At 51.0% G+C, this 24,978-nt stretch overlaps 1 protein-coding gene across 1 annotated transcript; it reads left to right on the forward strand.

The window, feature by feature from the left end:
- The first annotated feature begins 14,062 nt into the window (after positions 1-14,062).
- On the forward strand, positions 14,063-16,694 carry LOC148220692 (olfactory receptor 14J1-like). The gene is made up of 2 exons (XM_088154807.1): positions 14,063-14,269; positions 15,075-16,694. The coding sequence occupies exon 2, from the start codon at positions 15,098-15,100 to the stop codon at positions 16,061-16,063; it is 966 nt and encodes a 321-aa protein (XP_088010933.1). The 5' UTR covers positions 14,063-14,269; positions 15,075-15,097; the 3' UTR covers positions 16,064-16,694.
- Positions 16,695-24,978: the final 8,284 nt, after the last annotated feature.

The raw sequence follows: 24,978 nt of genomic DNA on the forward strand, positions 1-24,978 counted from the left end.
GGCCCTTCCCTCACCCTGCTCCAGCTGCCAGACATCTTTCCTGCCCTGGGGAGCCCAAACCAGGCCCCAGTGACCTGGATAATCCACGTCCTTGATGTCCTGGTCACACAGCCCTGGCCCCTTGTCCCCGTGTCAGGCTCTGGGCTAAAGGACTCTGAGCCCACGGTCCTTGGTCTGGGGGAGTGACACCCATCTCTACTTAGTTCTGCTTTGATAAAATTGCTTCAGAATTTCTTCCTAGAGCACTAGATTAAAATAAATGTTACAGCTCCTGTACTGTACTGTGGAGTAAATAATTTGATTAAGACCTTTGTGTCCAACCATGATCATAATCAATCATATCTCTATGTATATAAATACTTCTGATTTGCCATCCTTAATGTTGAGGGACAAAGTTGTACAATGGTCAATTCCACCTGTATAATCCTTGACACAAAAATCCTTGAAAAAGTCTGGGGCTGGGATTGGATCCAGGCACTCCCAGGCTCCTCTCAGAAAAAGAGTTTAGAAAGCCTGGGGGTCCGGGTTTGGGGCAGCTTGGGGGTGTAATTGGGGTGTTGGGGGTCCTTTCTGCACCTCGTGACCCAACAGGAGCTTCTCTAATAAACTTTGTGTGAACTCCCACTGTGCCCATGACAGGAACCCCTGTGAGTGTCTGTGACATCCCAGCCCTTTGGCAGCCTGGGCACTCCTGGGATGTCACCCTGGAACCCCTGTGAGTGTCTGTGACATCCCGGCCCTTTGGCAGCCTGGGCACTCCTGGGATGTCACCCTGGAACCCCTGTGAGTGTCTGTGACATCCCGGCTCTTTGGCAGCCTGGGCACTCCTGGGATGTCACCCTGGAACCCCTGAGAGTCTCTGTGACATCCCAGCCCTTTGGCAGCCTGGGAACTCCTGGGATGTCACCCTGGAACCCCTGTGAGTGTCTGTGACATCCCGGCCCTTTGGCAGCCTGGGCACTCCTGGGATGTCACCCTGGAACCCCTGTGAGTGTCGGTGCCCTCACTGTTCTTTAGGAGCACAGGGATGTCCCCACTGCACTCCTGCCACTGCCTGTGACAAATTGGCTCCTTGGCAGGGCAGAGACACCTCTGTTGTCACTCTGGAGCCCTGTGACTGTCACCTCATGACCCTTAGGAAGATTAAGCACCCCTGGGATATCCCCATGGAACCCCTGTGACTGAGTGTGACCAAACAGATCTTTAGGAGCCCAGAGACCCCTCAGATGTCCCCATGGAGCCCCTGAGCCTGCACGTGAGCTCACAGCTCTTGAGCAGCCTGGAAACCCCTGGAATCTGTTCATTCCTGCTCTGCTGAGGATGGAACAACAGCAACTTGGAGGTTCCCTGATGGATTTTAACTGTCCAGAGACTTATTCAGTCTTCAGCTCTTCAGTTCAGGAATTCAGTGACAAAGGCTCATTATTATTTCAAAACACCTTAACAAGACATAGCTCTGGGAATATTTTCATTTTAATGAATTAAATTCTTCTGCTGTTAATTATACAGATTTCAAAAGTGTATTCTAAGAGAATGTATTAGATTAAAAAAAAAAACCCAAACTTTTTTTTTGTCCTATTTATTTAATTTTCTTGTTTATAGATTGATATCAGCAATCTCCAGTTGATATTGATCCTGAGCACCTCCTAATGCAGTCTGAATAGATATGAAAATCCACACCTGTAACAGTGGTAAGAGTTTTGCACCACTGAATTAGTGGTTTGTCTCAGTCTCTTCTGCCTTCACTTAGAGCCTGGATTAAAAAAATATTCAAAGGAAACAGATTTTCTCGTGTTTGGGCTTGGTTGTTTATTAAATCTTGTCAAAAAGTACAGAGCGTTCAGCAACACTTCTAGCCACCTGCTAGAAATGAGCAAAATGGAGCCAGATCCAACTGCTACAAGGTCTCCTAAAGCTAAGCAGTCCAATATAGAATTAACACCTCTATTATTTATCCTTTTAACCCAATAACTAAATTCCCATGACCCTTGGTGTGACACTAACTGTCCAACCAGAAACTCCTACCTGAAACTCTGAAGAAGGAAGATGAAAAGAAGAAAGAGACACTACCCAAAATCCTCCATCTTGTCCCATGCCTATTACTGTATTATAAAAAACCTCAAATTTAACACCCTTCACCATGTGAAAGCACACACTTCTGTTTAAATACACACCTGTGATTTTAACTTCATCACTCAAAGTTGGAAGCCTTCTCCAAGGCCTCAGGTCAAAAGCAGTGTTCTCCAAGGGGTCAGTGCCAGAAAGCACAGAAAGCTCAAAACCCCCAGGGCTCTGGGATCCAGCTAATTTCCACACACAAACTCTAGAATCTGAGGTTCAAAATCAGATTGGTTAGGATGCCTCGATTTACACTGAGGGCAGAGCCCTTGTTGTCTCTCAGAGGAACAATACCAATGTTTTTCACCAGTCCTACACTGGAACAGTAACCACACAGAGTGCCAGCCTCTAGAAGCTGCAAAACCTCGTAACACCCACAAAAGCAAGCTATTCTTCTTCTCTCTTGAATGACCAGACTCTCTCGTGCAGGCTGTTCCCAGTCCAAAGCTACCAACCTCCCTGCTGAGGTTCTGTATATTCCTTCCAGATGAACTTGATCGTTTCCTTTTTCTATCCAATAGTTCATCAGATTCACAAATTCCCAAGGATCCAGTTCAAACCACTGAGAGAGGGGGACTCCTATGCTTTTAGCCACAATTTAAAATACCAAACAACTACACTGCAATCCCGACAGTCCAAAAATACGACCCCCCTTAAATTTTCAAGGGTCAAGGACATACCACTGCAGGAGGGAAATGCCTTTAATTTGTCCTGCAAGGTTTACACCGTCCTTTCACCCTCTGTATTCAAAAACTCTCGTGGCTCAAGCTGAAACCATCTAGAAAGAGCCTGCCTGGATGGCCGGGCTCCTTCAGCTTGGGCTTCAACAGCCACTTCCATCAGCAAAGTACAACAGAGCAGCCAACAACACAGCCCGAGTAAACAACACAGGAAACACAGGGCAGAATTACCGGTTTGCCACAATTATAACGTTTGTCACAAGATGGCAGTATTAAAATACACAATTTCAAATCTAAAAATACACAATGACAGCGGTGGCAGGGACCGGTTAAACCCGAACACCGAGTGTTAGAGGGAATACCGTCCCCAAAACCGGGAATCCCCACACACAACCCGAATCCCAAAGTCAAAATCACTGTGGGGAAGGGTATCTCTTTATAAAGGGACAAAGTATTCACCTCTTTTCAACACAGCACACAGCATGCAGCAATTTTAAACGTTCACCAAAATCGCTTCACCCTTCTCCAGCCATTTCGGTCTCCTGAAAATGAAAACGCGGATCCGAGCTCCCACTTGTCTTGTACTAAATGCATCTCACCAGTCACACACACAGACACTCACACAGTCAGGACACAGTCAAAATAATAACGATTAAAATAGCAACAACAAAAATAGCAGCAATAAACAAGGGTTTGTCCAGTTCATCCCCAGAACTGCTGGCGGGTCCCCTGACACAACAAACCCTTTCTCCGGCCACTGCACCCTCCTGATGCTTGCAAGCAAAACTGCACAGCTTGAGCTGAGCACACAACGTCTTCTGTGACTTATCAGCTGCTTTTTAGCTATGTGTACGTCTTACAGGCTACCCCACATAATTTTAAACACACTGTTTTGTCTGCAGTGCAGCAACAGGTCTTGTCTATCCCTGTGATGAGCAGCCGGGGAGCAGAGATCCCTCCAGGAAGGTCCCGGCAGTGCCAGAGATGTCCCCAGCCCGGGCTGTTCTCACAGACAAACAGAGGAGTCCTGCCACGGTCACCAAATTGATGCAGAGACAAAAACTCTCTAACCAGTTAAAGTTAGAAAGTGATATGGTTATTACCACACTGGGCACACCCGGGAGAAATCTCCCACAGGGATGTGCGAAGTGCACAGGGCTCTTGCCTTCTTTTATCCACAAAAGTCTTACATATTCATACCAAATACACATATACATATGCCTTACCTAACCCCATCTAGCCCCACTTCGTATTAAAATTCGTTCAAAGTCCTTTTACTCTTGCACAGTTGCTTCCCTCAAGTGGGTTGCTGGGTGTTTGAAATGGGTCAATGGTTTCCTAATGATGAAGTCAGGGAGTCTTCCTTGCCTTCAACTTTTCATCTTTGTCTTGTTGGTAGGTTCTCGGGCCCCTTGGCCATAGTTCAAGCTTCCATCCTGGTTCTGTCTGGTTTCAGGGTCCAGATGCAGTTATGGTTCCTTGACTTCAACAATATCCCAACCACCTGTGTTGACACAACAAAATCAAGTGAGTGATTTATTGTCTTTGCTCTACTGGCTCAGCCACTTTCTACATTGCTTCTACTCTAATCATTATATGTATAGCTTCTATCCCTCAGCTAAGCTCTTAATCCTTTGATTTTTGCTTCAACAGAACATTAAAACCTATTCTTGAAAAACAAAAGGGGGAGTTGGAGTGCCCACTTGTTAGATAGGTTAGCAAAAGCCCTGTACGTTCTCAGCTTTCTGAATGGAGATGAAGCTGGCCAAACAGCACACGAAAGGCAATATTCTTTTGATACAAAGGCTCATCCCAGGCCTCTGATGATGGTAAAGGGCCCAGTAACAAGGCAGTGGACAGGACCTGTAGACTTGTTGGGGTGGGGAAAGTGATTGTGCTTGTGTCTCCACAGGTCACCACATGAAATGAGTTCCTTTGTGGTGTGTGTGACCATTTGTTGCATCATCCTGATTGGCAAAAACACTGTGAGTGTCTTACCCCCTATACTGGATGGCACAAACGTATGGATCACCCCTGCAAATGCTGCTCACACCGATACTGTGTGCATCTCTGTGACAACCCCTGGTGATCCCTTCCACACGTGCTTGGTGGGGATGTCCATTGGCCAGAAGCGTTTTGGTAAGCTGTATGAGAGCGTGCAGCAAAACTGCACAGCCCCAGGTATATTGCAGCCCAGGTGGTGGAGCCAGGACACCTGGCAAAAGACCACAGGATGGGATGGGACGTGGTACAAGGATCTGAGAAGGATGCACGACTTTCCAGCTTTTCTCTCACAGCCACAGGAACCAGATACACCAGGGACTTTGTCTGCTTAATACCAGCAATTGGTACTGCTCAGGCTTTGGCTTCTTTAAATAAGCTTGGCTGCTGGCTTGCAAAGGAAGCTAAGGCCACTAGTGCTGCTCTTTCAGCAATGCTAATTGATGTTAAATTGGTGTGACATGCAACACTGCCAGAGCAGCCATTGATTTCATGCTGTTGGCTCAAGGCCATGGGTGCAAAGATTTTGATGGATGTGCTGCATGAACTGAAGGGATCATTCAGAGTCCATTCACAAGAGTATTGGTAACCTTGAGCTGTTCACTAAACAGCCACAGCAACATGATGAGGGTGATTGGTGGGGGCTGTCTTCATGTCTCAAACACCTCAGCTTCAAGACACTACTTAAACATTTATTAACGTGTGGCATAGTTATCCTTGGTGTTTTCTTAATGATTGTGATATGCATCCCATGTATTTTATCTTGTGTGGCACAAATGATCAATAATAGCCTTAATGAGATAATGGCTTTGTTGGCACAAACAGTTTTAGCTGTGCAATACACAAAGAAGGGAGAAATATTACCAATAAGTAAAACTTTAACAAAAGGAAGGCCTTGTAAAATCATGGCTCAGGCCTGTTACTTCAGCTAAGTGGAAAAGGACTGTGGGAAAGAAACTCAACTGAATTAGGGCTAGAAAATCATGTTACATAACCCTTGCGTGTTTTTATCATGGTGTGGGGTGGTTGGTTGAATTATGTTTGTTATGTTTTAGAACAGTGTAACTGATAATGGCTAATTGCTTAAAAAGGCCTGGTTCTTGCAATAAAGCTTCTCTTTTTTGTACATACCTGAGGACTCTGTTTCACTACAGACCCTCCCCCACATCAGCCCAAAGCTCTACTTTGACCAAGTGGGGCCTCATGGCACACAGGTGCCACTGGGAGATTGCCAGGCCTAGTGGAAACAAGGCTCCATTATTGCACAGCAGGGCCTGATGGCACCCAGGAGAGCACTGTGACACAATGGGATCTCATGGAACAGTGTCCATTGTGACACAGCAGGGCCTGATGGCACCCAGGAGAGCACTGTGACACAATGGGATCTCATGGAACAGTGTCCATTGTGACACAGCAGGGCCTGATGGCACCCAGGAGAGCACTGTGACACAATGGGATCTCATGGAACAGTGTCCATTGTGACACAGCAGGGCCTGATGGCACCCAGGAGAGCACTGTGACACAATGGGATCTCATGGAACAGTGTCCATTGTGACACAGCAGGGCCTCAGGGCACCCATGTGCCACTGGGACTGTGCCAAGGCTCGTGCAAGCAAGGCTCCACTGTGACAATGAACAGCCTCACGGCACCCAGGAGACCATTGTGGCACAGTGGAATCTCATGGAACCAAGGCCCCATCATGACAAAGCGTGGCCTGATGGAAACCCAGTGCCACTGGGACATCTCCAGCCTTGGAGGAAGCAAGTGTCCATTGTGACACAGCACAGCTTTGTGAATCACAGGAGAGCACAGTGACACCATGGAATCTTGGGGAGCCAAGTGTCAATTGTAAACACAGTGGGGACTCACAAAACCCAGGAGAACATTTTGACACCGTGGAATTGCATGGAAGCAAATGTCCATTGTTTCATGTTTCATGTTGCGGCCTCATAGAGCGCTGGAGACCATTGTGACAGAATAGAAAAATGTGGAGCAAAGGCTCCTGTAAGAGTCAGTCTGGAGTTCCCTCATTTCCCTCACAACCATCACGAGGATAGAGGCTGTCCCAAGGACCCCCACCCGCTTCTGGACAGGAGTTCTGGCCTGGCCGAGGTGGATGCTGGCCAAGGGACTGTTTGCTGGTGCTCTGTGCTTGCTGTGCTGTCCACAGTACAGAGCCTTTGAACAGGTACTGCACCTACAGCTGCTTCTTGGAGCACCACTGCATGTTCTGTCTCGAGCACCTCACAATGGCCCATAAATCTCCCAGCTCTTGGCCAGACTCCACTCGCTTTGGAAAAGGACTATAAGAAAGCGACCCTCTGGAGAAGCCTTTGAGATCTCCCCACAGAAGGCGAGTCTATTGGCTGGGACCACGAGGACACTGGAGTCTATTGGGCCAGACCACGAGGACATCGGTCTCGTCTGTTGGTAGCTATTCCCTATTCCCCTCTTTGTCTCTCTCTCTCTTTACTTTGTTTCCTTTAACTCTCCCTCTATTGCAAAACTGAGTTTTGGCACTCAATAAAAGTGCATTTCTGCTTTGAGCAAACTGACTTGTCCCCTGTTGTTGTCTTTTGCACCTTTGAGATCAAAAACGAACCATCATGAATCTCGGATGTTTCAAAGGAGGATCGTGACACCAACCCAAACTATACTGTGACTCTAGAAGATGGGTGGATGTGTAACTTAACTTGAAAATATTAATAAAATCATTATTATCATCATACCTTTATTATTTTTATTATAATTATTTACTACTACTTCTATTTCTTCAACTCCTCCTCTGCTTCTTCTTCTTCTTCTTCTTCTTCTTCTTCTTCTTCTTCTTCTTCTTCTTCTTCTTCTTCTTCTTCTTCTCCTCTATATTATTCTCCTTATGTCTATACTTAAAATTATTATTACAATTACTACTACAGCTATTTCCTCATCTTAATATTTCTATTCTTCTTCTTCCTATTATTATTTTCTTATTATTATAACTGTTTCTTCTTATGTGCTTCTTGTTCCTCTACTTCTACTTGTACTTGTACTTCTTATTTATTCTTATATTATTATTCTTATTCTAAATTCCTATTGTTTTTCCTATTCTCATTCTAATTCTTCATATCATTCTTTCTGTTTCTTTTTTTCTTATTCTAACTCCTTTTTCTCAGCCCTGCTCCTGGGGCAGTGGAGCCAGGCAGGGGCAGGGCAGAGTCTGCACAGCCCCCGCAGTGCCCGCCGCAGCCGGGATCGATGTTTCTTGATGGGGGCCGGCGCTTCCAGACGGGCAGGGGAGGCACAGCACGGGCCTGGGGAGCTCGGCTCAGGTGGGCCCGGCTCAACCCAGGCCTGGCAAAGGGCAGCCAAGGGGAACCCACCTGCTGACAGACCTGCCCATCTGTGCTCTCTCTCTGCCCACTCTTCACACAGCTCGAGGATGCTCACTCCATCCCCCTCATCCTCTTCTGGTGGGGAGAGCTCCTGCCCAGTGCACGCTTCCTCATGGCACTCTTGATGGTACATGCTGGTTTCTGTGGGGGACAGCTCCTGCTCAATGCAGGCTTCCCCTTGGGATCCCTCATGGCAGCTGTTGCTAAGGTTGCTGCATGGTTGCAGGCCTGAGCTGTCGCCTGCTCCCAGCCCCTGCCCGCTGAGGGCCTGCTCTTCCAGCCTGCTGGGCATGGGGCTGGCTGCTTTGGAGTTGGGCTTCCCCCTTTCCTCCTCCATGTGCAGTGCAGAACATCTGGCACACAGAGATCCCGGGAGCTGCTTCCTCCTGAGCCAGTGGCACTCCTGGCATGGGGCAGCGCAGGGCCCTGTGCCCTGTATATACCCCTGCAGGGCAGGGCTGTGCCATGTCACCAGGACAACAGAATGTCCCTCATCACCCAGGAACCCGATAGAACGGCCCTGTGTCACAAAGGGCCAAGCCCAGCAGCCCTTCAGCAGCCCAAGCCCCTGGAAGTGGCATGGAGCAGCAGCCAGACTGGAGGGCTTCCAGCCCCTTGTTCTGATCCACTGATTCCAATGATGATAAATGGCTCTGCCTCAGTTAGGGTGCAAATGAGACCATGTGCCAAAGTCAATAGGATGGGTTTTACTGAAGAGTAAATGAGGGAAAGACAGAATGACAAAGAAAGAAAAATAGGCATGGAATAGAGGTGGGAGGAGAGAAAGAGAGTGTCAGAGCCAGATTAAGTAGTAAGCCTCACCACTCTGTGGATCCCAATGGCTTCCTGTGGATGCTCTACATCTCTGTCTTCTTGGTGCTCAGGGTCCCCCACAAACATGGAGTTCAGGGGGTCCATACACACTTGGGCCAGGGGGGAAGGCCCAGGTACCTCCCCTGGCAGGGACAAGTCTGACACAGGCTCTGGCAGCAGCCTCGGGCTCTGCTGCATCCCTTTGCATCACGAGCAGTGCTCTGCTGCAAGGCCTCAGCAGTGAGTCTGGGCAGGGCTTTGGGGCTCTTGGATGGATTCTGGCACCTCCTCAGCTGCCCCTCATGGCAATGTGCCCTGGATGTGGCCTTCCTGGGGTGGGGATGTTCCAGCTGAGCCAGTTTGTGTGAGGGAGGATGGATGTTCACTGCCTGTGAGCAGAGGCTCCACCACAGCCCCAGAACTCTCCTCCTCCCTCACAGGACTTGTGTTCCACACCCCTCACCAGCCTTGTTGCCCTTCTCTGGACACACTCCAGCCCCTCCCTGTCCTTCCTAAATTGGGGTGCCCAGAACTGGGCACAGCATGTAAGGTTCTGTCCAACCAGTGCTGATTGCAGGGGAAGAATCACTTCCCTGCTCTTATTGGCCACACCATTCCTGATCCATAGGAGTCCTAGGGTTTGGATGAGGGAAATGCTGGGAAGGAAGTGGGGACAAAATGTTATTGATTGTCAGCCTTGAAGGGTCTTGATTGTCATATCTATTCAGACTGCATTAGATGGTGCTGGGGGCCAATATCAATTAGACGTGGCTCTTATCAATCTATAAACAGGAAAAGAAAACAGAACAAAGGAGTTCTCTCTGCATTTTTTTCATTATCATATACTCATTTTAAATGGACTTCTGAAATCTATCTAATTAACCACAGAAGAATTGAAACTTCAGTTATTCCCAGGGGCTTTTCTTGTTTAGGTGTTTTGAACAAATGTTTATGAGAATTTGTCTCTGGATTTCTCAGCTGAAGAGCTCAAGAAATAAGAGGTCTCTGGAGTAGGAAAATTCATCAGCATCTTCCAAGTGTGGGAGGATCCATCCTCATCAGAGCAGGAATGAACAGAAATGGGCACAGCTTTCTGGCTGCCCCAGCTTTGGGATGGGCCCTGGGCCTGGAGCAGGAGCAGCTCTGGAGGGCCCCAAGGCCAGGGCTGTTGTGCTGGCCTGGGCAGATGGGATGGCAGGAGGGGCTGCAGAGCTCTCAGGAGCTCAGGGAGAGGGGAGCAGGGCACACAGGCAGCCTCCTTTTGCCTTGGCCAAGCACCTTCCCCCATGGCTGGGGCTGAGTCCTCTCTGAGCTGCAGCTGCTGCTGTGCCCTTGGCAGGGGCTGAGGCCGTGGGGCCACTGCCCAGAGCCCCCTGGCCTGAGCAGAGCTGTGGGGCCAGAGCCGGCTGGGCTGTGCTGGGGAGAGGCCCTTGGTGCTGCACAGAGCTCAGGGCAGCTGGCACAGCTTGCAGGGAGCTGGGCTGGCCTGAGAGAGCCTGCCAGAGAAAGCAGCAGTGTCCATGTCAGCCTGGCTGAGCGGGCAGGGGCAGGACTCAGCCCAGGCCTTGTGGGGCAGGGCCAGCGCCTGGGGAAGGCATTGCAAACAGGCAAGTGGCCCAGAGAGGAGGCTGCTCTGTGCCCTTGGTGGCACGCACAGAGCAGGGAGGGGGTCCAGGACATTTGTCACTGCCAGCCTCTGTCCCCAGCCCTTGCCAGCCCTGGCTGCTGAGCCCAGGTTTGGCCTGGGCTGAGTTTGGCTGTGGCCCAGCTCCATCCTCCTGCAGGGCTCAGGGCCTGTTCCTGGCCATGGCCAGCCCTGCCCGGCCTCTGTGCTGGCCCAGAGCCCGGCAGAGCCCGGGGCAGGGCTGTCAGTGCAGGCCCACAGGTGCCACGGGCTGTGCAGGAGCTGGCAGAGGCTGCCCAGCAGGGAGGCCATGGGGCACAGAGCCCCAGGGCTGCTGTGGGCACCACGGCTGCACCTTCAGCTCCAGAGGAGATGGGACAGATTGGAGCAGGGACAAATAATCCCTGCTGGATTCTTTAGTGTGTTTGCTTATACAGGTGATGTCCATCCACATGTCGAGGAGGTGTTTTGTGTCAGATAACACTGGCAGAGTGATAAGAATAATATTATTCATCTGAAAAATTGTTCATGCATAATACACAATGAGGAAAATAAAGACACATATAATCAGAAGAGCACCTGACTTTTGCAGATGATGAGAGAGTCATTGATCTTCCAGTAGTCAAACCTGTTTAAATACTTTCTCCAGGGCTTCCTTGAGATGAGAGCTGACCACCAGAGGCCATGGGAAGCCAGAACTCTATGCCATAGCAGCCTTTGACTGGGACTAACCCTTGCGTATAGGGAATTGTTCAGGGGGAGTATGAATTTTGGCTGTGGGCACCTGGAAAGAGGGATGGTTCTTTTCCACAGGAAGGAAAGCTCAAAGCCCCAGTGGTCCGGAGACTGATGAGAGGCCGACCTCAACATTCCAAGGTTAGCTGGATCTTTCAGGTGGCCCCTGGGAGGCCAAACCAGCCATATCTGTTTCATCTCGCCTTGGTTCCATGAGGCCCCACAGTGTCACAATGGTCTCCACAGGAAGGAAACCACAGAGCCCCAGTGTTTCAGGGGCTGATGAGCAGCAGGCACCAGATGCCAAGGCCTGGCAGACCTGTCTGTCCTGGCAGCTTTGTCTGGGAGCAGTCCCTGCATATACAGAATTTTGAATGTGGAATCCTAATTTCAGCCATTTGTGCCTGGAGGAGAAGGCTGTTCTTTTCCACAGAAAGGAAAGCACACAGCCCCTGTGTTTGGAAGGCAGGGGAGAGCCGGCCCTCAGGAGGCTAAGGCCAGTTAGACCTGTCTGTAATGGCAGCTTTTGTGTAGGAGCAATCTTTGGATCTAGGACTTTTGAAGGTGGAATCCCTGTTTTGGCCATGGGCAAATGGAGAAGGATGGTTCTTTTCCACTGGAAGGAAAGCATAGAGCCCCAGTATTTCAGGAGCAGATGAGCAGTAGCCACCAGAGGCCAAGACCAGCCAGACCCATCTGTCCTGGTATCTTTTGTCTTGGAACAATCATTGATTACATAGAATTTTGGAGGCAGAATCCCAATTTCAGCCATGAGTACTTGGGGAAGGATGGTTCTTTTCTGTAGGAAGGAAAGCAAGGAGCCCCAGTGTCTCAGGGCAGATTAGAGGCGACCATCAGAGGCCAAGGCCAGCCAGGCCTGTCTGTCCTGGCAGCTTTTGTTTGGGAGAAACCCTTGCACATAGGGAATTTTGGAGCAGAAATACCAATTTTGGCCTTGGGTGTCTGTTCAGGAGAGACAGTTCTTTTCCATAGGAAGGAAAGCACAGAGCCCCAGTGTTTGAGGGCAGGTGAGACCCAGCTCTCAGGAATACAGGGGCAGCCAGACTTGCTGGTAATGACTGCTTTTGTCTGAGAGCAATCCCTGGATATTGGAAATTTGGGAGAGGGAATCCCATTTTGGCCATGGATGCTTGAGTGAGAAGGACAGTTCTTTTCCATCTGAAGGAAAGCCCAGAGCCCCAGTGTTTCAGGGACACATGAGAAGAGACCCTTGACCTGCCAAGGGCACTGGACCAGTCAGGCCAAGTCAACCTTTTACCTTTTTCCTTGGTTCCATTGGACCCTGCAATGTCACAATGGTCCCTTTCTTCCATGATCCCTTGCAGTATCAAAATGGTTTCCTTGGTTCCATGGGACTGGACAATGACACAATCGCCCCTTGGTTCCATGAGGCCCCACAGTGTCACAATGGTCTCTGTGATTCCATGCAGTCCTGCAGTGTCACAAGGGTCCCTTGGTTCCATTGGGCTCCTCAGGATTACAGTGGCCCTGTGGCTGCACAAGGCTGAGCTGTGTCACACTGGTCCCTGGTTTCCATGGGGCCCCACAGTGTGACAACTATCCCTTGCTTCCATGGGGCCTTGCAGTGTCACAATGGTCTCCTTGCTTCCACAGGGTTCTGCAGAGCCCCTTAAATCAACGAGGCCTTGTGTCCCTGTGGTCTCCAGTATTCCATGAAACCCCACGATGTCACATTCAACCTTTGGTTCCATGGGGTCCAGCACTGTCACATGAACCCTTAGGTCCATGGGCCCTGCAGTGTCACAATGGACTCCTTGGTTCCGTAGGGCCACAAAGTGTCACAATGGCCCCTGTGTTCAATGAGGCCTGTTGTGTCACAGTAGTCCCCATGATTCCGTAAGGCTCTGCAATGTCACAATAGACCATTGGTTCCATGAGACCCCACAGGGTCAGAGTGGACCTTTGGTCCCATTGAACCCCACAGTGTCACTCTGGTTCTCATTGGTTTCACAAGGCCTTGAAGTGCCACAATGGCCCTTTGCTTACACAAGGCCACAAGCTTTTAAAATGGCCTCCATGCTTTCATGAGGCCCTGCTGTGTCACAATGGACCCTTGGCTCTGCAGTGTCAGAATGCCCCCTTGGTCCCTTGGTTCCATGAGTCCCTGAAGTGCCACAATGCTCCTTAGGTTAGCTGAAGCCTCAAAGTGTCATCATGGTCTCCATGGTGCCATGAGGCCTTGCAATGTCAAAATGGACATTTGGTTCCATGAAGTCCCACCGACACTATTGGGCCCCTGGTTCAAAAGGCCTGGAACAATCAGAATGGCCCCTTTCTTTCATGGGACACGGTCCCTTGCATTCCTGAAACACATCCAGGTTTGCTCAGCATCAGAGACACCTTTCCCTTGCTTGTCCCCACCTGTCATCACTGCCTTCAGTGTTGTGCTGTAACTGGAACCTGGGGACACTTTCTCAGTTGTGACCCTCATTGGGACCCATTAAAACTTCAAGAAACTTCAGTGTTTCAATCTTTGAGTTCTTTGAGTTCTTGAGAAGTTTTTTGAACACGCTCTGAGGGACTGAGTCTGATGCAAACACCACCAAAGCCCTGAGAGGGTCATTAAAATGCTTGTGCTGTGTCTGTGCTGCTGAACTGCGCCGGGCTCCTGGCGCAGAGGCAGCTCCTGGCAACCAAGAAGAGCTTCAAAAACACATTTCTCTTCATGAGCAGCTCTTCTCCCAGCCCACTGCAGCCACCCCAGGCACAGCACAGAGACACAGAGAGCTTCAGTCTGTCAGGGCTGGGAAGATGCTCAGAAGTGCCTGGGGCAGAATCACTCCCAGCCCTTGACACAGGAAGCCTCTGGCTGCAGGACAATGCAGCTGCAGCTCCTGCAGTCATCTCCTAAAGCTGGAACATCCCAATGCCTGCAGACTCGGTGAGTACATTCTCTGATGATCTCTTGTGTAGAGCAGCCAGGGGTGTCCAGGGCTGTGGTGCAGAGCAGGGTCCTGCAGCCCAGGGCGCTGTGCTGGGGCAGGGACTCTGCTGCCTGCCAGGGACAGCTCTCAGCCAGCCCTGGCAGCTGCTCCCAGCACTGGGGGACAAGGTCTGGGTGGAAGGAGACAGCTGGTAAGGCTTGGAAGTGTTGTCCTTGTGTGGTGAAGATGCTGCATTGTTCAGGACTGCTCCCAGCATGACATTTAACTGCAGAACATTTCCAGGTAGATTATATAGGGAGCACAGCTAGACAGGGGCTGCAAAAAACGGAAAACCCAGGTTATTAAATAGACTGTTCTTGGTTCTTTCGATGGGAAATTGCATACTGATATTCGCCTCTCAGTTGAGATGGAGAAAAAGAGAAAAAAAAATCTCTCCAATCTTAATAAAGCAGGCAGTCACAGAAATCAGCACAAGGTCCCTTACAGTCAGCATCAGTGTTGCATTTCCAGCCTCCTCAGGGTTGTTCGGGTGTTGCCATCAGAGACTGCAGAGGCAGAGCTGTCCCTGGGCAGTGTCCTGTGCTGGGAGGGGTCTGCAGGGCAGAGCTGAGCCCCCAGGGCTGGGCTGGGCTCTGGCAGCAATGGCAGGGCCCAGCCCTGGGCACAGGGAAGCAGCTGCTGGCAGGGACAGGTCCAGGCACAGAGCCCTGGGCAGGCAGTGGGGGAAAGTGCCACCGAGCTGGGCTGGGATATTTAAAGTCCTCTCTAAACCAAACTATTTCATGATTACTCTTCTTACAGATCCCCATGGCAAGACACAGCAAATGTCCAACAGCAGCTCCATCAGCCACTTCCTCCTGCTGCCATTGGCAGACACGCGGCAGCTGCAGCTCCTGCACTTCTGCCTCTTCCTGGCCATCTCCCTGGCTGCCCTCCTGGCCAACGGCCTCATCATCAGCGCCGTAGCCTGTGGCCACCACCTGCACACCCCCATGTTCTTCTTCCTGCTCAACCTGGCCCTCAGCGACCTGGGCTCCATCTGCACCACTGTCCCCAAAGCCATGCACAATTCCCTCTGGAACACCAGACACATCTCCTATGAAGGATGTGCTGCACAACTCTTTTTCTTTATGTTCTTCATTGGAACAGACTATTTCCTCCTGACCATCATGTGCTACGACCGCTACGTGTCCATCTGCAAACCCCTGCACTACGGGACCCTCCTGGGCAGCAGAGCTTGTGCCCACATGGCAGCAGCTGCCTGGGCCAGTGGCTTTCTCAATTCTCTGCTTCTCACAGCCAATACATTTTCCCTGCCCCTGTGCCATGGCAATGCCCTGGGCCAGTTCTTCTGTGAAATCCCACATATTCTCAAGCTCTCCTGCTCACACTCCAACCTCAGAGAACATGGGCTCATTGTGTTTAGTCTCTGTTTTGTATTGTGCTGTTTTGTGTTCATTGTTTTCTCCTATGTGCAGATCTTCAGGGCTGTGCTGAGGATCCCCTCTGAGCAGGGACGGCACAAAGCCTTTTCCACCTGCCTCCCTCACCTGGCTGTGGTCTCCCTGTTTGTTACCACTTCAGTGTTTGCCTACCTGAAGCCCCCTTCCATCTCCTCCCCATCCCTGGATCTGTCCCTGTCAGTTCTGTACTCGGTGGTGCCTCCAACCCTGAACCCCCTGATCTACACCCTAAGGAACCAGGAGCTCAAGGCTACCCTGAGGAAAATGATGACAGTATCTTCAGGAGCAATAAATTTTCTTTTCTGCTTCAGAGCCTTCAGAATTTAACTCTTTACAATTTTAGATTTTTTTTTCTCCTATTTGTCCATTTTTTCATTGTCTTATTGTTTTTCTATAGTTGTAATGTGTGATAATTGATAAAAGATTCGTGTTAATCACAAAAGCATTAGGGTTTGTATAAACCAGAATACTAAGCTCTATAGTGAAGCATGGACACTAGAAAAAGTAAATTATATGATTAAATAATTCTGTTTAAAATCACCTTGTTATGTTATATTATGTTGTATTATGTTACATTATAATATGTTATGTTATGTTTTTCAAATAAGTTGTATCGGCTGCCAGCTTGCAAAATTGGACTGCCCAAAAAGCCCTTCCTGCCTTTGTCTGATCAATACTGCCTATCCCAAAAACCAGACTCCCAGAACTTCTCTAGTGGTTCTCTACAAAGACCAGACCTCCAGAACTTCCCTGGTGGTCATCTACAAGGACCGGATGGCAATCTGTGACTAATTATCACCCAAAGGCTTTGTGAATTTGTGAACAACGAGAACCCACAGTATAAGAAGAGGCTGCAAACCAAGGTTGGGTGGAGCGTGGAGTGGGCCGTGACCCCTCACGTTCCCCAGCGCTGCTTGCTCTGTCTATATCAAATAAAGCAATCTAAATTTGTTAAATATCGAGACTTTTGTCTCTCATTTATAACAGCCCTAAAGCGGGGACCCGCTTAGCGGGCGGAATTTTTCAGGGTTGGCAGTGGTGGCGGTGGCCCGAACCCGGCAGAGAGTCCCCGGGAATGCCGTGGGCGAGGCTGGAGAGTGAGAGATGTCGATGGAGGGGCTGGGGGGAGTGAGAGGCGCGGGCCTCGCCCCCAGCCCTGGCCCGTGACCCCCGTGGCTAACACGGGTTGTATGAGGCACCCTGTGCTTTTTATTTGTTTGGGGTTTTTGGTCACTGGTTGCCGTCCCCCGGCTTTTCCGGAGGGAAGCCGATCGCTGCGGGGTGGGCAAAAGCCGCTGGCCCGTGGCATGGTCGGTGGCAGCTTGTCCCACGCTTGGTGGATGGGTTCCCTGGGGGCGGTGAAACGCGGCTGCCACTGCCGTCCCCTCCCCGTTGTGCACTTTTCTCACTAGGCAAACATCCTTCCATGTCGGCTCTCCCAATCATTGTGAAGCAGAATTCACCAGGCCTTGGATTGTTCACCCACTGATAGGGAACGTGAGCTGGGTTTACACCGTTGTGAGACAGGTCAGTTTTACCCTACTGATGATGTGTTGTTGCAACAGGCTGCTCCTGCTCCTTCTAAATTACTTTCTTGAAGTGTGTCCATCCTTCCCGGATCCCTTTGTTCTGAAGGACTGTTCCCCTTAAATTATCAGTACCTGATTTGGTACTCTCCAAAACTGTATCCTGAATAGACCAAAGTGTGCCCTCCATAATTCCAGTGTAGAAGTTTTATTGATGCCTCTCCTTATTTCACAGAATATTGAAAACTGGATTATTTCATGGTCACTGTACCCCAGGCAGCCTCCGACCACCACATCTCCCACCAGCCCTTCTCTGTTTGTGAACAGCAGGAGACAGAGCTTTCCTTGGGAGAGAGAGTGTTACCAAAAATTTGTTCAAATTAAAAACTCCTTAACACCAACGCAGCATAAAAAGCAGCATTCTTTATTTGGCTGGATACACAGGGGGACAGCTCCTCCCAAAGCTGTGCATGCTGAGTACAGGAAAGTTTCTGTTTATATTCTGTACTTTGCAAACATATTCATCGATTGTCCTGGAGTAAACACACATATGATAATCATTTCCCCAAAATCATTAACATCTTTCCCCTCCCCTTTATCCATGGGGATCCCCTTTATCTTCTGTCCTGGGGGTTTCTCTGGTGGTCCCTGGTGGTCATTAACCCCAATGTTCCAGTTGGCCTGGCTGAGTTGGCAGGACACTGAGGCTGGGGAACTTCCAGTTCCCCTTCTTAGACAAGGGGCGTTGTGAAGTTTCCAGAGGCCAGTGGTTTTGGAGAACAGGAATTGTGTTAGCTCGCCTGGGATGGGCAATTTATCATCTGGTAACATGAGGTCACAGAGTGGGCTATGACATCACAGAGTGGGTGATGTGAGGTCATTGAACATCACAGGCTGTCCCTGTGACATCATAACGCTGACTGTGACATCACAGGACAGAGGTCTGACATCACAGAGCAGGCTGTGACATCACAGCAGGGGTTGTGTGACATCACAGCAGGGCTGTGTGAGGTCACTGGGTTGGTCACTCTGCCCCAGACCCCCCTCACAGTTTCCCCAGACAAGTCCAATGCTGTTCATGCCCAGCAGGGTCCCCTGTCCCCCGGGATCCCCCTGCTCCACCTGGAGCCACAGCCTCCCCCAAGGATGTTCCACAAATCAACCCCAGAGCCTGACACGGGGACAAGGGGCCAGGGCTGTGTGACCAGGACATCAAGGACGTGGATTATCCAGGTCACTGGGGCCTGGTTTGGGCTCCCCAGGGCAGGAAAGATGTCTGGCAGCTGGAGCAGGGTGAGGGAAGGGCCTCCAAGGTGGGGCTGGAGCCCTTTGGCTGAGAGGAGAGGCTGAGGGAGCTGGGCTTGTCCAGCCTGGAGCAGGGAAGGCTGAGGGGCTCCTCATCCCAGCCTGGCAGTGCCACCCAGGAGCTGATGGAGAACACAGAGCCAGGCTCTGCACTGGGGGGCTGGAGGGGACAAAAGACAATGGGTGGAAGGGGAATGAGGGCAGATCAGACAGGACATGTGGAAAACCTTTGTTCCCATGGGCTCAAACAGGTTCTGAGATGCTGCCCCATCCCTGGCCTTTGGGATTTTCCAATCCACACCAAATCAAGCCTTGAATCACTTGGTCTGACCCAGTTTCTGACACGTTGGGCTGCAGACTTGCTGAGATCCCTTCCAGCCTCACCTCCCTGATGATCCTGGGACGATGCTGCTCCTGATTTTGGAATGGGCTGGAGCAGATGTTTATGGGACAGGAGCCCTCTGGGGCTGTAGAGGACCTGCAGCTTTCAAGGTGCACGAGCACATCTCATTAGCTGGGGCATTTGAGTACTTTAAGAAATGTCAAAGTTTTACCACCAGAGAGAACAGAAATTTCCTGGAAGGCTACTGATGGCAGGATAAGAAATACTGCTCTTCCCCTCTACTTGTGTTACCACTATTCTGTCTAATATTTCATGTCCCTCTTCATTTGGGTGTTTCCACCTCTCCTGTTTAAATGATCATGTCTAAGGACATTTCTTCCCTAGACCAGCTGGTCCTATGGCCTTGCCATTGCTCCCAGATTTCCTCCTCCAGTTGCTCTCTTGTAATTCCACATTAGCCATTATCTTAATTCTGTTTAAATCTATCACAGAATCATCTTTTCTAATGTCTGTGTCTAAAACTGTTCCTATATGGAAATTTCTTATGCATGGTGGACATATCAGATATTGTGTTGACAGTGCACAGAGCTGAGAGAAGAATTCTGACGTTTATTAAATTATATAATCGGTACTTTTTTTTATGTTGGCCATGAATTGGAAGTATCTGTATTTCTGAACCACACCAGTTGCTGACCCCCAAAGGACACAAACCTGATGAGTTGTGGTTCCCACTGCAGTGCTGGCACTTGCACCTCCCTCCATCCCCACAGCAGAGCTCCCTTGGCCCACAAAGTCCCTGGCAATGCAGGGATGAAGGAAACAGGACAGGCTGTGGGGATCAGGGGCAGGGCACAGCCAGGGATTTGGGGTGGTTGTGAGCCCAGGGCAGGAGCCAGCCCTTGGCCTTGGTGAACCCCATCCAATTGTCCTGGGCCCATGGCTCCAGCCTGTCCAGATCCCTCTGCAGAGCTTCCTGCCCTGCAGCACAGCCACACTCCCACCCAGCTTGGCCTCACCTGGACACTGACTGAGGGTGCCCTCCATGGCCTCGTCCAGATCAGCAATAAAGAGATTGAACTGCCCTGGCCTCAATCCTGAGCCCTGGGGACACCCCTGGATGTGGCTCCACTGCCCAGCACTCCTTGGGCTGGACTTCTGATTTTTATGGAGCTGTGCCTGCCTTTGGTATTGTTTGCTGACCATAAATGAACATCCCTCTGTGTCTCAGGCAGCTCCTTCTCCAAGGAAAGCAGGTGGGAGTTGGTGCCAAGGAGCTGAAAGCTGCAGGCACAGCCTGGAGGGGAGGAAGCTCAGATTTGCACAAGGCTGCTCTGAGTGCCAGAGGTTGGATGGGGGAAATGGTGGGGTGGGGGTAGGGACAGAGTGTGACTGATTGTCAGCCATAAAGGGTCTTGATTTTCATCTCTATTCAGACTGCATGAGGAGGTGCTTGGGATCAATATCAACTGGAAATTGCTGATATCAATCTATAAACAGGAAAACAAAACTAAATAGGACCAAAAAAACCCGGATTCAAAAAAAAATATATAGCATATTCTCTTTGAATACACTTCTGAAATGTGTATAATTAACCAGAAAATAATTGAAGACTTTAAATTAAATTATTCCCAGAGGCTTGTCTTGTTAAGGTGTTTTGCAATATTAATGAGCCTTTGTCACTGAATTCCTGAACTGAAGAGCTGAAGACTGAATAAGTCTCTGGACAGTTAAAATTCATTAGAGAACCTCCAAGTTGCTGAGGATCCATCCTCAGCAGAGCAGGAATGAACAGATTCCAGGGGTTTCCAGGCTGCTCAAGAGCTGTGAGCTCACGTGCAGGCTCAGGGGCTCCATGGGGACATCTGAGGGGTCTCTGGGCTCCTAAAGATCTGTTTGGTCACACTCAGTCACAGGGGTTCCATGGGGACATCCCAGGGGTGCTTAATCTTCCTAAGGCTCATGAGGTGACAGTCACAGGGCTCCAGAGTGACAACAGAGGTGTCTCTGCCCTGCCAAGGAGCCAATTTGACACAGGCAGTGGCAGGAGTGCAGTGGGGACATCCCTGTGCTCCTAAAGAACAGTGAGGGCACCGACACTCACAGGGGTTCCAGGGTGACACCCCAGGAGTGCCCAGGCTGCCACAGAGCCGGGATGTCACAAACACTCACAGGGGTTCCAGGGTGACATCCCAGGAGTGCCCAGGCTGCCAAAGAGCCGGGATGTCACAGACACTCACAGGGGTTCCAGGGTGACATCCCAGGAGTGCCCAGGCTGCCAAAGGGCTGGGATGTCACAGACACTCACAGGGGTTCCAGGGTGACATCCCAGGAGTGCCCAGGATGCCAAAGGGCCGGGATGTCACAGACACTCACAGGGGTTCCAGGGTGACACCCCAGGAGTGCCCAGGCTGCCAAAGGGCCGGGATGTCACAGACACTCACAGGGGTTCCTGTCATGGGCACAGTGGGAGTTCACACAAAGTTTATTAGAGAAGCTCCTGTTGGGTCACAAGGTGCAGAAAGGACCCCCAACACCCCAATTACACCCCCAAGCTCCCCCAAACCAGGACCCCCAGGCTTTCTAAACTCCTTTTGTGAGAGGAGCCTGGGAGTGCCTGGATCCAACCCCAGCCCCAGACTTTGTCAAGGATTTATGTTAAAGGATTATACAGGTGGAATCGAACCTTTGTACAACTTTGTCCCTCAGCATTAAAGATGGCAAATCAGAAGTATTTATATACATAGAGATATGATTGATTATGATCATGATTAGACACAAAGGTCTTAATCAAATTATTTACTCCACAGTACGGGAGCTGTTACATCTATTTTAATATAGTGCTCTAGGAAGCAATTTGATCAAAGCAGAATTAAGTAGAGATGGGTGTCACTCCCCCAGACCAATGACCCTGGGCAAATCTCTTTAGCTCAGCCTCAAGCAGTGACCCTGAGGGGAGTCTCCACTCCAGGGAGGAATCTCCACACTCCCCCAAGAAGGGAAATGTCAGGAGATGCTGCCACTAAAATTTGAGACGGGGCTTTTCTAGTCTGAAGTGCTGCCCTGTCAGTCAGATGTGCCCAGACTCCCAGCACAGCAGCACAGATGCAGATGGCTGTCAACTCCACTTCCTGCCTAGAAATCCTGAAACTGCTTCTAATTGCTGCTCCCTTCATCTCTTGGATACCTACTCACACAGAGCTGGGAAAAAAATCCTCTGGCCGCTGCCTTACAAAGTGAGTCATGCCGAAGTTAGAGCTCTGTGGGAAATCTCTATCCAGCCCTATCCTTTTAATATATCTGTATGTGGGGGTGTGCATGGATTTGTCTTGTATAGAAAGGAAGGAGTGTGCAAGCAATGTGGCAGACACTTTCACTCTCTGTGGTTATTCCATACCCATGGGTAAAAAGACATTATGGAAACCCTGGCACAGACAGACCCTCCTGTCCATGGATACAGAGACATCCAAGAGCCCCTGGCACAGACAGACCCTTCTGCCCACGGGTGAGTGAGGGCAGTGGGGGTGAGTGGGCAGCGAGTCCCAAACGGGAACCAGACCCAGCTCCAGCCATGCCAGACCCTACCAAGGCTCAATGCTGGCTCCTCTGGAATGGGAAAGCCCTTCAGCCTTGTCCCTGCCCAGAGGGGCAGTGCTGACCTGCAGCACACGTTGTTTTCCCCACAGGCTGCAGGAAATGAGAACACAACACTTGCAAACACTGCCTGCAAGCCACAGCTCTGGGTGCTCCCCATGAAGCTCAGCCCTGGGACCACCGTGTGCCCCAAGCTTCAGGGGATGCAGTGGGAGCCTGGCTGGGCTCTGCCCTGGGGCCATCCTGCAGTGACAGCTGCAAACAGGGAGCATTCAGCTGCCACAAACAGCCAAGCCAGGGCTGGAGGGGAGCTGGTCCAGCCCAGACTGCACTGTTGTGTGCTGTGCTCTGGGGCTGGGGCTCCCTGCAGAGGGGACTGGACTGAAGTGCCAGGGGAAACAAAGAAGCTTCAGCTTAAGCCTAACTGAGCTGGGTGGGTGGGCTGGGAGGAGTGGGGAGGCTCAAGGGGAGTCACAGAGCTCATCCTGCTGGAAGCATGAGGAAAAGGGAGTGGGAACTCAGCAGTGAGGAGAGCTGAGGGCTGGAGAGCAGCTCTGAATGACACTAAAATCTCATCAGGCCTCTGAGACATTGCTGCTCTTCAGCCAGTGACAGGATGTGTCCCTAAGCCTGGGGCTCGGCCTCCCTCGTGGTGAGGGGCATCGAGCAAGGCACCAGTGTGATGGAGACTGCGATGGGCTGGGAACTCCCTGGGGGACAGGAGGGAACAGTTGTGAAGTAAAAGGCAGGTGGGGGACAGAACTGTTCAGAGAAGGGCTGAGCTACAGCTTGAGCAAGCTGAAAAATGTCATTTGGGGTCATCCCAGATTGATTTCATTTCAGAAGGTATGGAACAAGTTTAATTTTGGGGGTGTCATGTTTTCCCCTGCAGGTGTACGCTCTGCAAACTTGAGCTGCATTTCCCGAAATGCTCAAGCAAGTCTCTGCTGCAGGTCACACCATTTCTCCTTTGGCTGATTCCGGCCCGGTGCTGAGCTGCAGCTGAGCCCTGGCAGAGCCCAGAGCAGCCTCAGCATCCACAGAGCCCGGCTGCAAGGAGAGAAACCAGAAACCGCCCGTCAGCTGAAGGCTCCTGTCCCCCTTGTCCCAGCTCCCGCCGTGCCCAGGCCGTGCTGGCCGTGCCCAGAGCGGTGCCCAAAGCTGCCCATCATTGCTGCCTTGGGCACAGAGCAGGAGGGCAGGACTGTGCCCAGCCTGCAGCCAGCCATGGCACATCCAGCCCCTCAGCAGCTGCCACAGCAGGATGCTCCTGTGCTCGCTGCCATCTCCCAAAAGCTCTTATCTCACCCTGCCAAGGAGACGGGGACCCGCCTCACGCCATCGCTGCCCGAAGAAAAGCTGGTCCCAAACGATGTCCTCAGCCTTCTCCAAGGACACGGCCCATCCACGCTGCAGCTGGGCCCAAGCACTTCCTGATCCACACTGGACACCACCTAGAACGCTTCCTTTAGAGAAACAAATGACAAATGAATGAAAATAGATTACAGACAAAAATGGGAGACTCGAGAAAAGGTAAAAATCTTATCTCTGTCAGGGGCTGGAGGAAGGCCCAACCTCTACATGCCAGGGAAAAAATAACTCAGGAGTGAGGGAAGCCCATGGTTTTTCCCTTTCCCCCTGCACTGCCCCCAAAAGTAATGGTGATCTCAAAGCAAACAAGGGCAGTGGAGCAGCCCAAGCCCTTCCTTGCCTGCAAAGCAAAGCAGCCATGCACAGTTCTGGAGTCCCACCTCTGCTCCTGCCATGGGCTTTGTTTGTGTCAGGCTGGCTGCCCCAGCTCCAGCCCCAGCCCAGGGCACGGTGGGTGCTGGGGGCTGTTGGCAGGGCCAGGAGCCAACTCCCATTTCGTACCCAGCCCAGCCCATCCCCCCAGCCCTGCCAAAAAGCAGCTTGGCAGCCGACGGAAGAATCCGTTTTATCCTCCCCAGCAAAGGGGGAACCTTTGGTTCCCGGCCAAGCTGTGCAATGCCCAAATCTGGGAGCATCCCTCTGGGTCTGGACTCATCTGCAAATTCGCTGTGGAGCCTGGCTTTGAAGAAGGTGCCAGAATCCAAGTCCATCATCTTCAGCTTGCCGGTGGCCAGGTGGAGGAAGAGGCTGTCATCCTTGATGTCTTCCTTGCTGTCCCCAGCAGCAGCAGCAGCCCCACCTGGTACAGCTACTCCAGGGGCTCCTTCTCCTTCCCTGGGGGTGAGACCAGGCTGTCAGTGTTCTGCCCAGGGCCCCAGCTGCCAGCGAACCAGGACAAGCCAAACCAGCTCAGATGGGGGCCACCAGTGCTGAGCAGAGCAGCTCAGCTCCAGCACAAGGGCTGTGTGTTCCCATCGGATGACCCCCGTGCAGTGACACGGGCAGGACAAAAACGTCTGGGGTTCTTTGCTTCTGATTGCCAGGGCATCTGTGGAGCTGTAACTTACCAGGACCCTGCATCAAAGCATGCCTGTGGCTCTCTCCCT

This window comes from Sturnus vulgaris, chromosome 32 (genome assembly GCF_052056855.1).
Source record: "Sturnus vulgaris isolate bStuVul1 chromosome 32, bStuVul1.hap1, whole genome shotgun sequence".
Lineage (NCBI taxonomy): Eukaryota > Metazoa > Chordata > Aves > Passeriformes > Sturnidae > Sturnus > Sturnus vulgaris.

Coding starts and splice junctions, on each gene's coding strand:
- LOC148220692 (XM_088154807.1), top strand. CDS start 15,098: ATGTCCAACAGCAGCTCCATCAGCCACTTCCTCCTGCTGCCATTGGCA.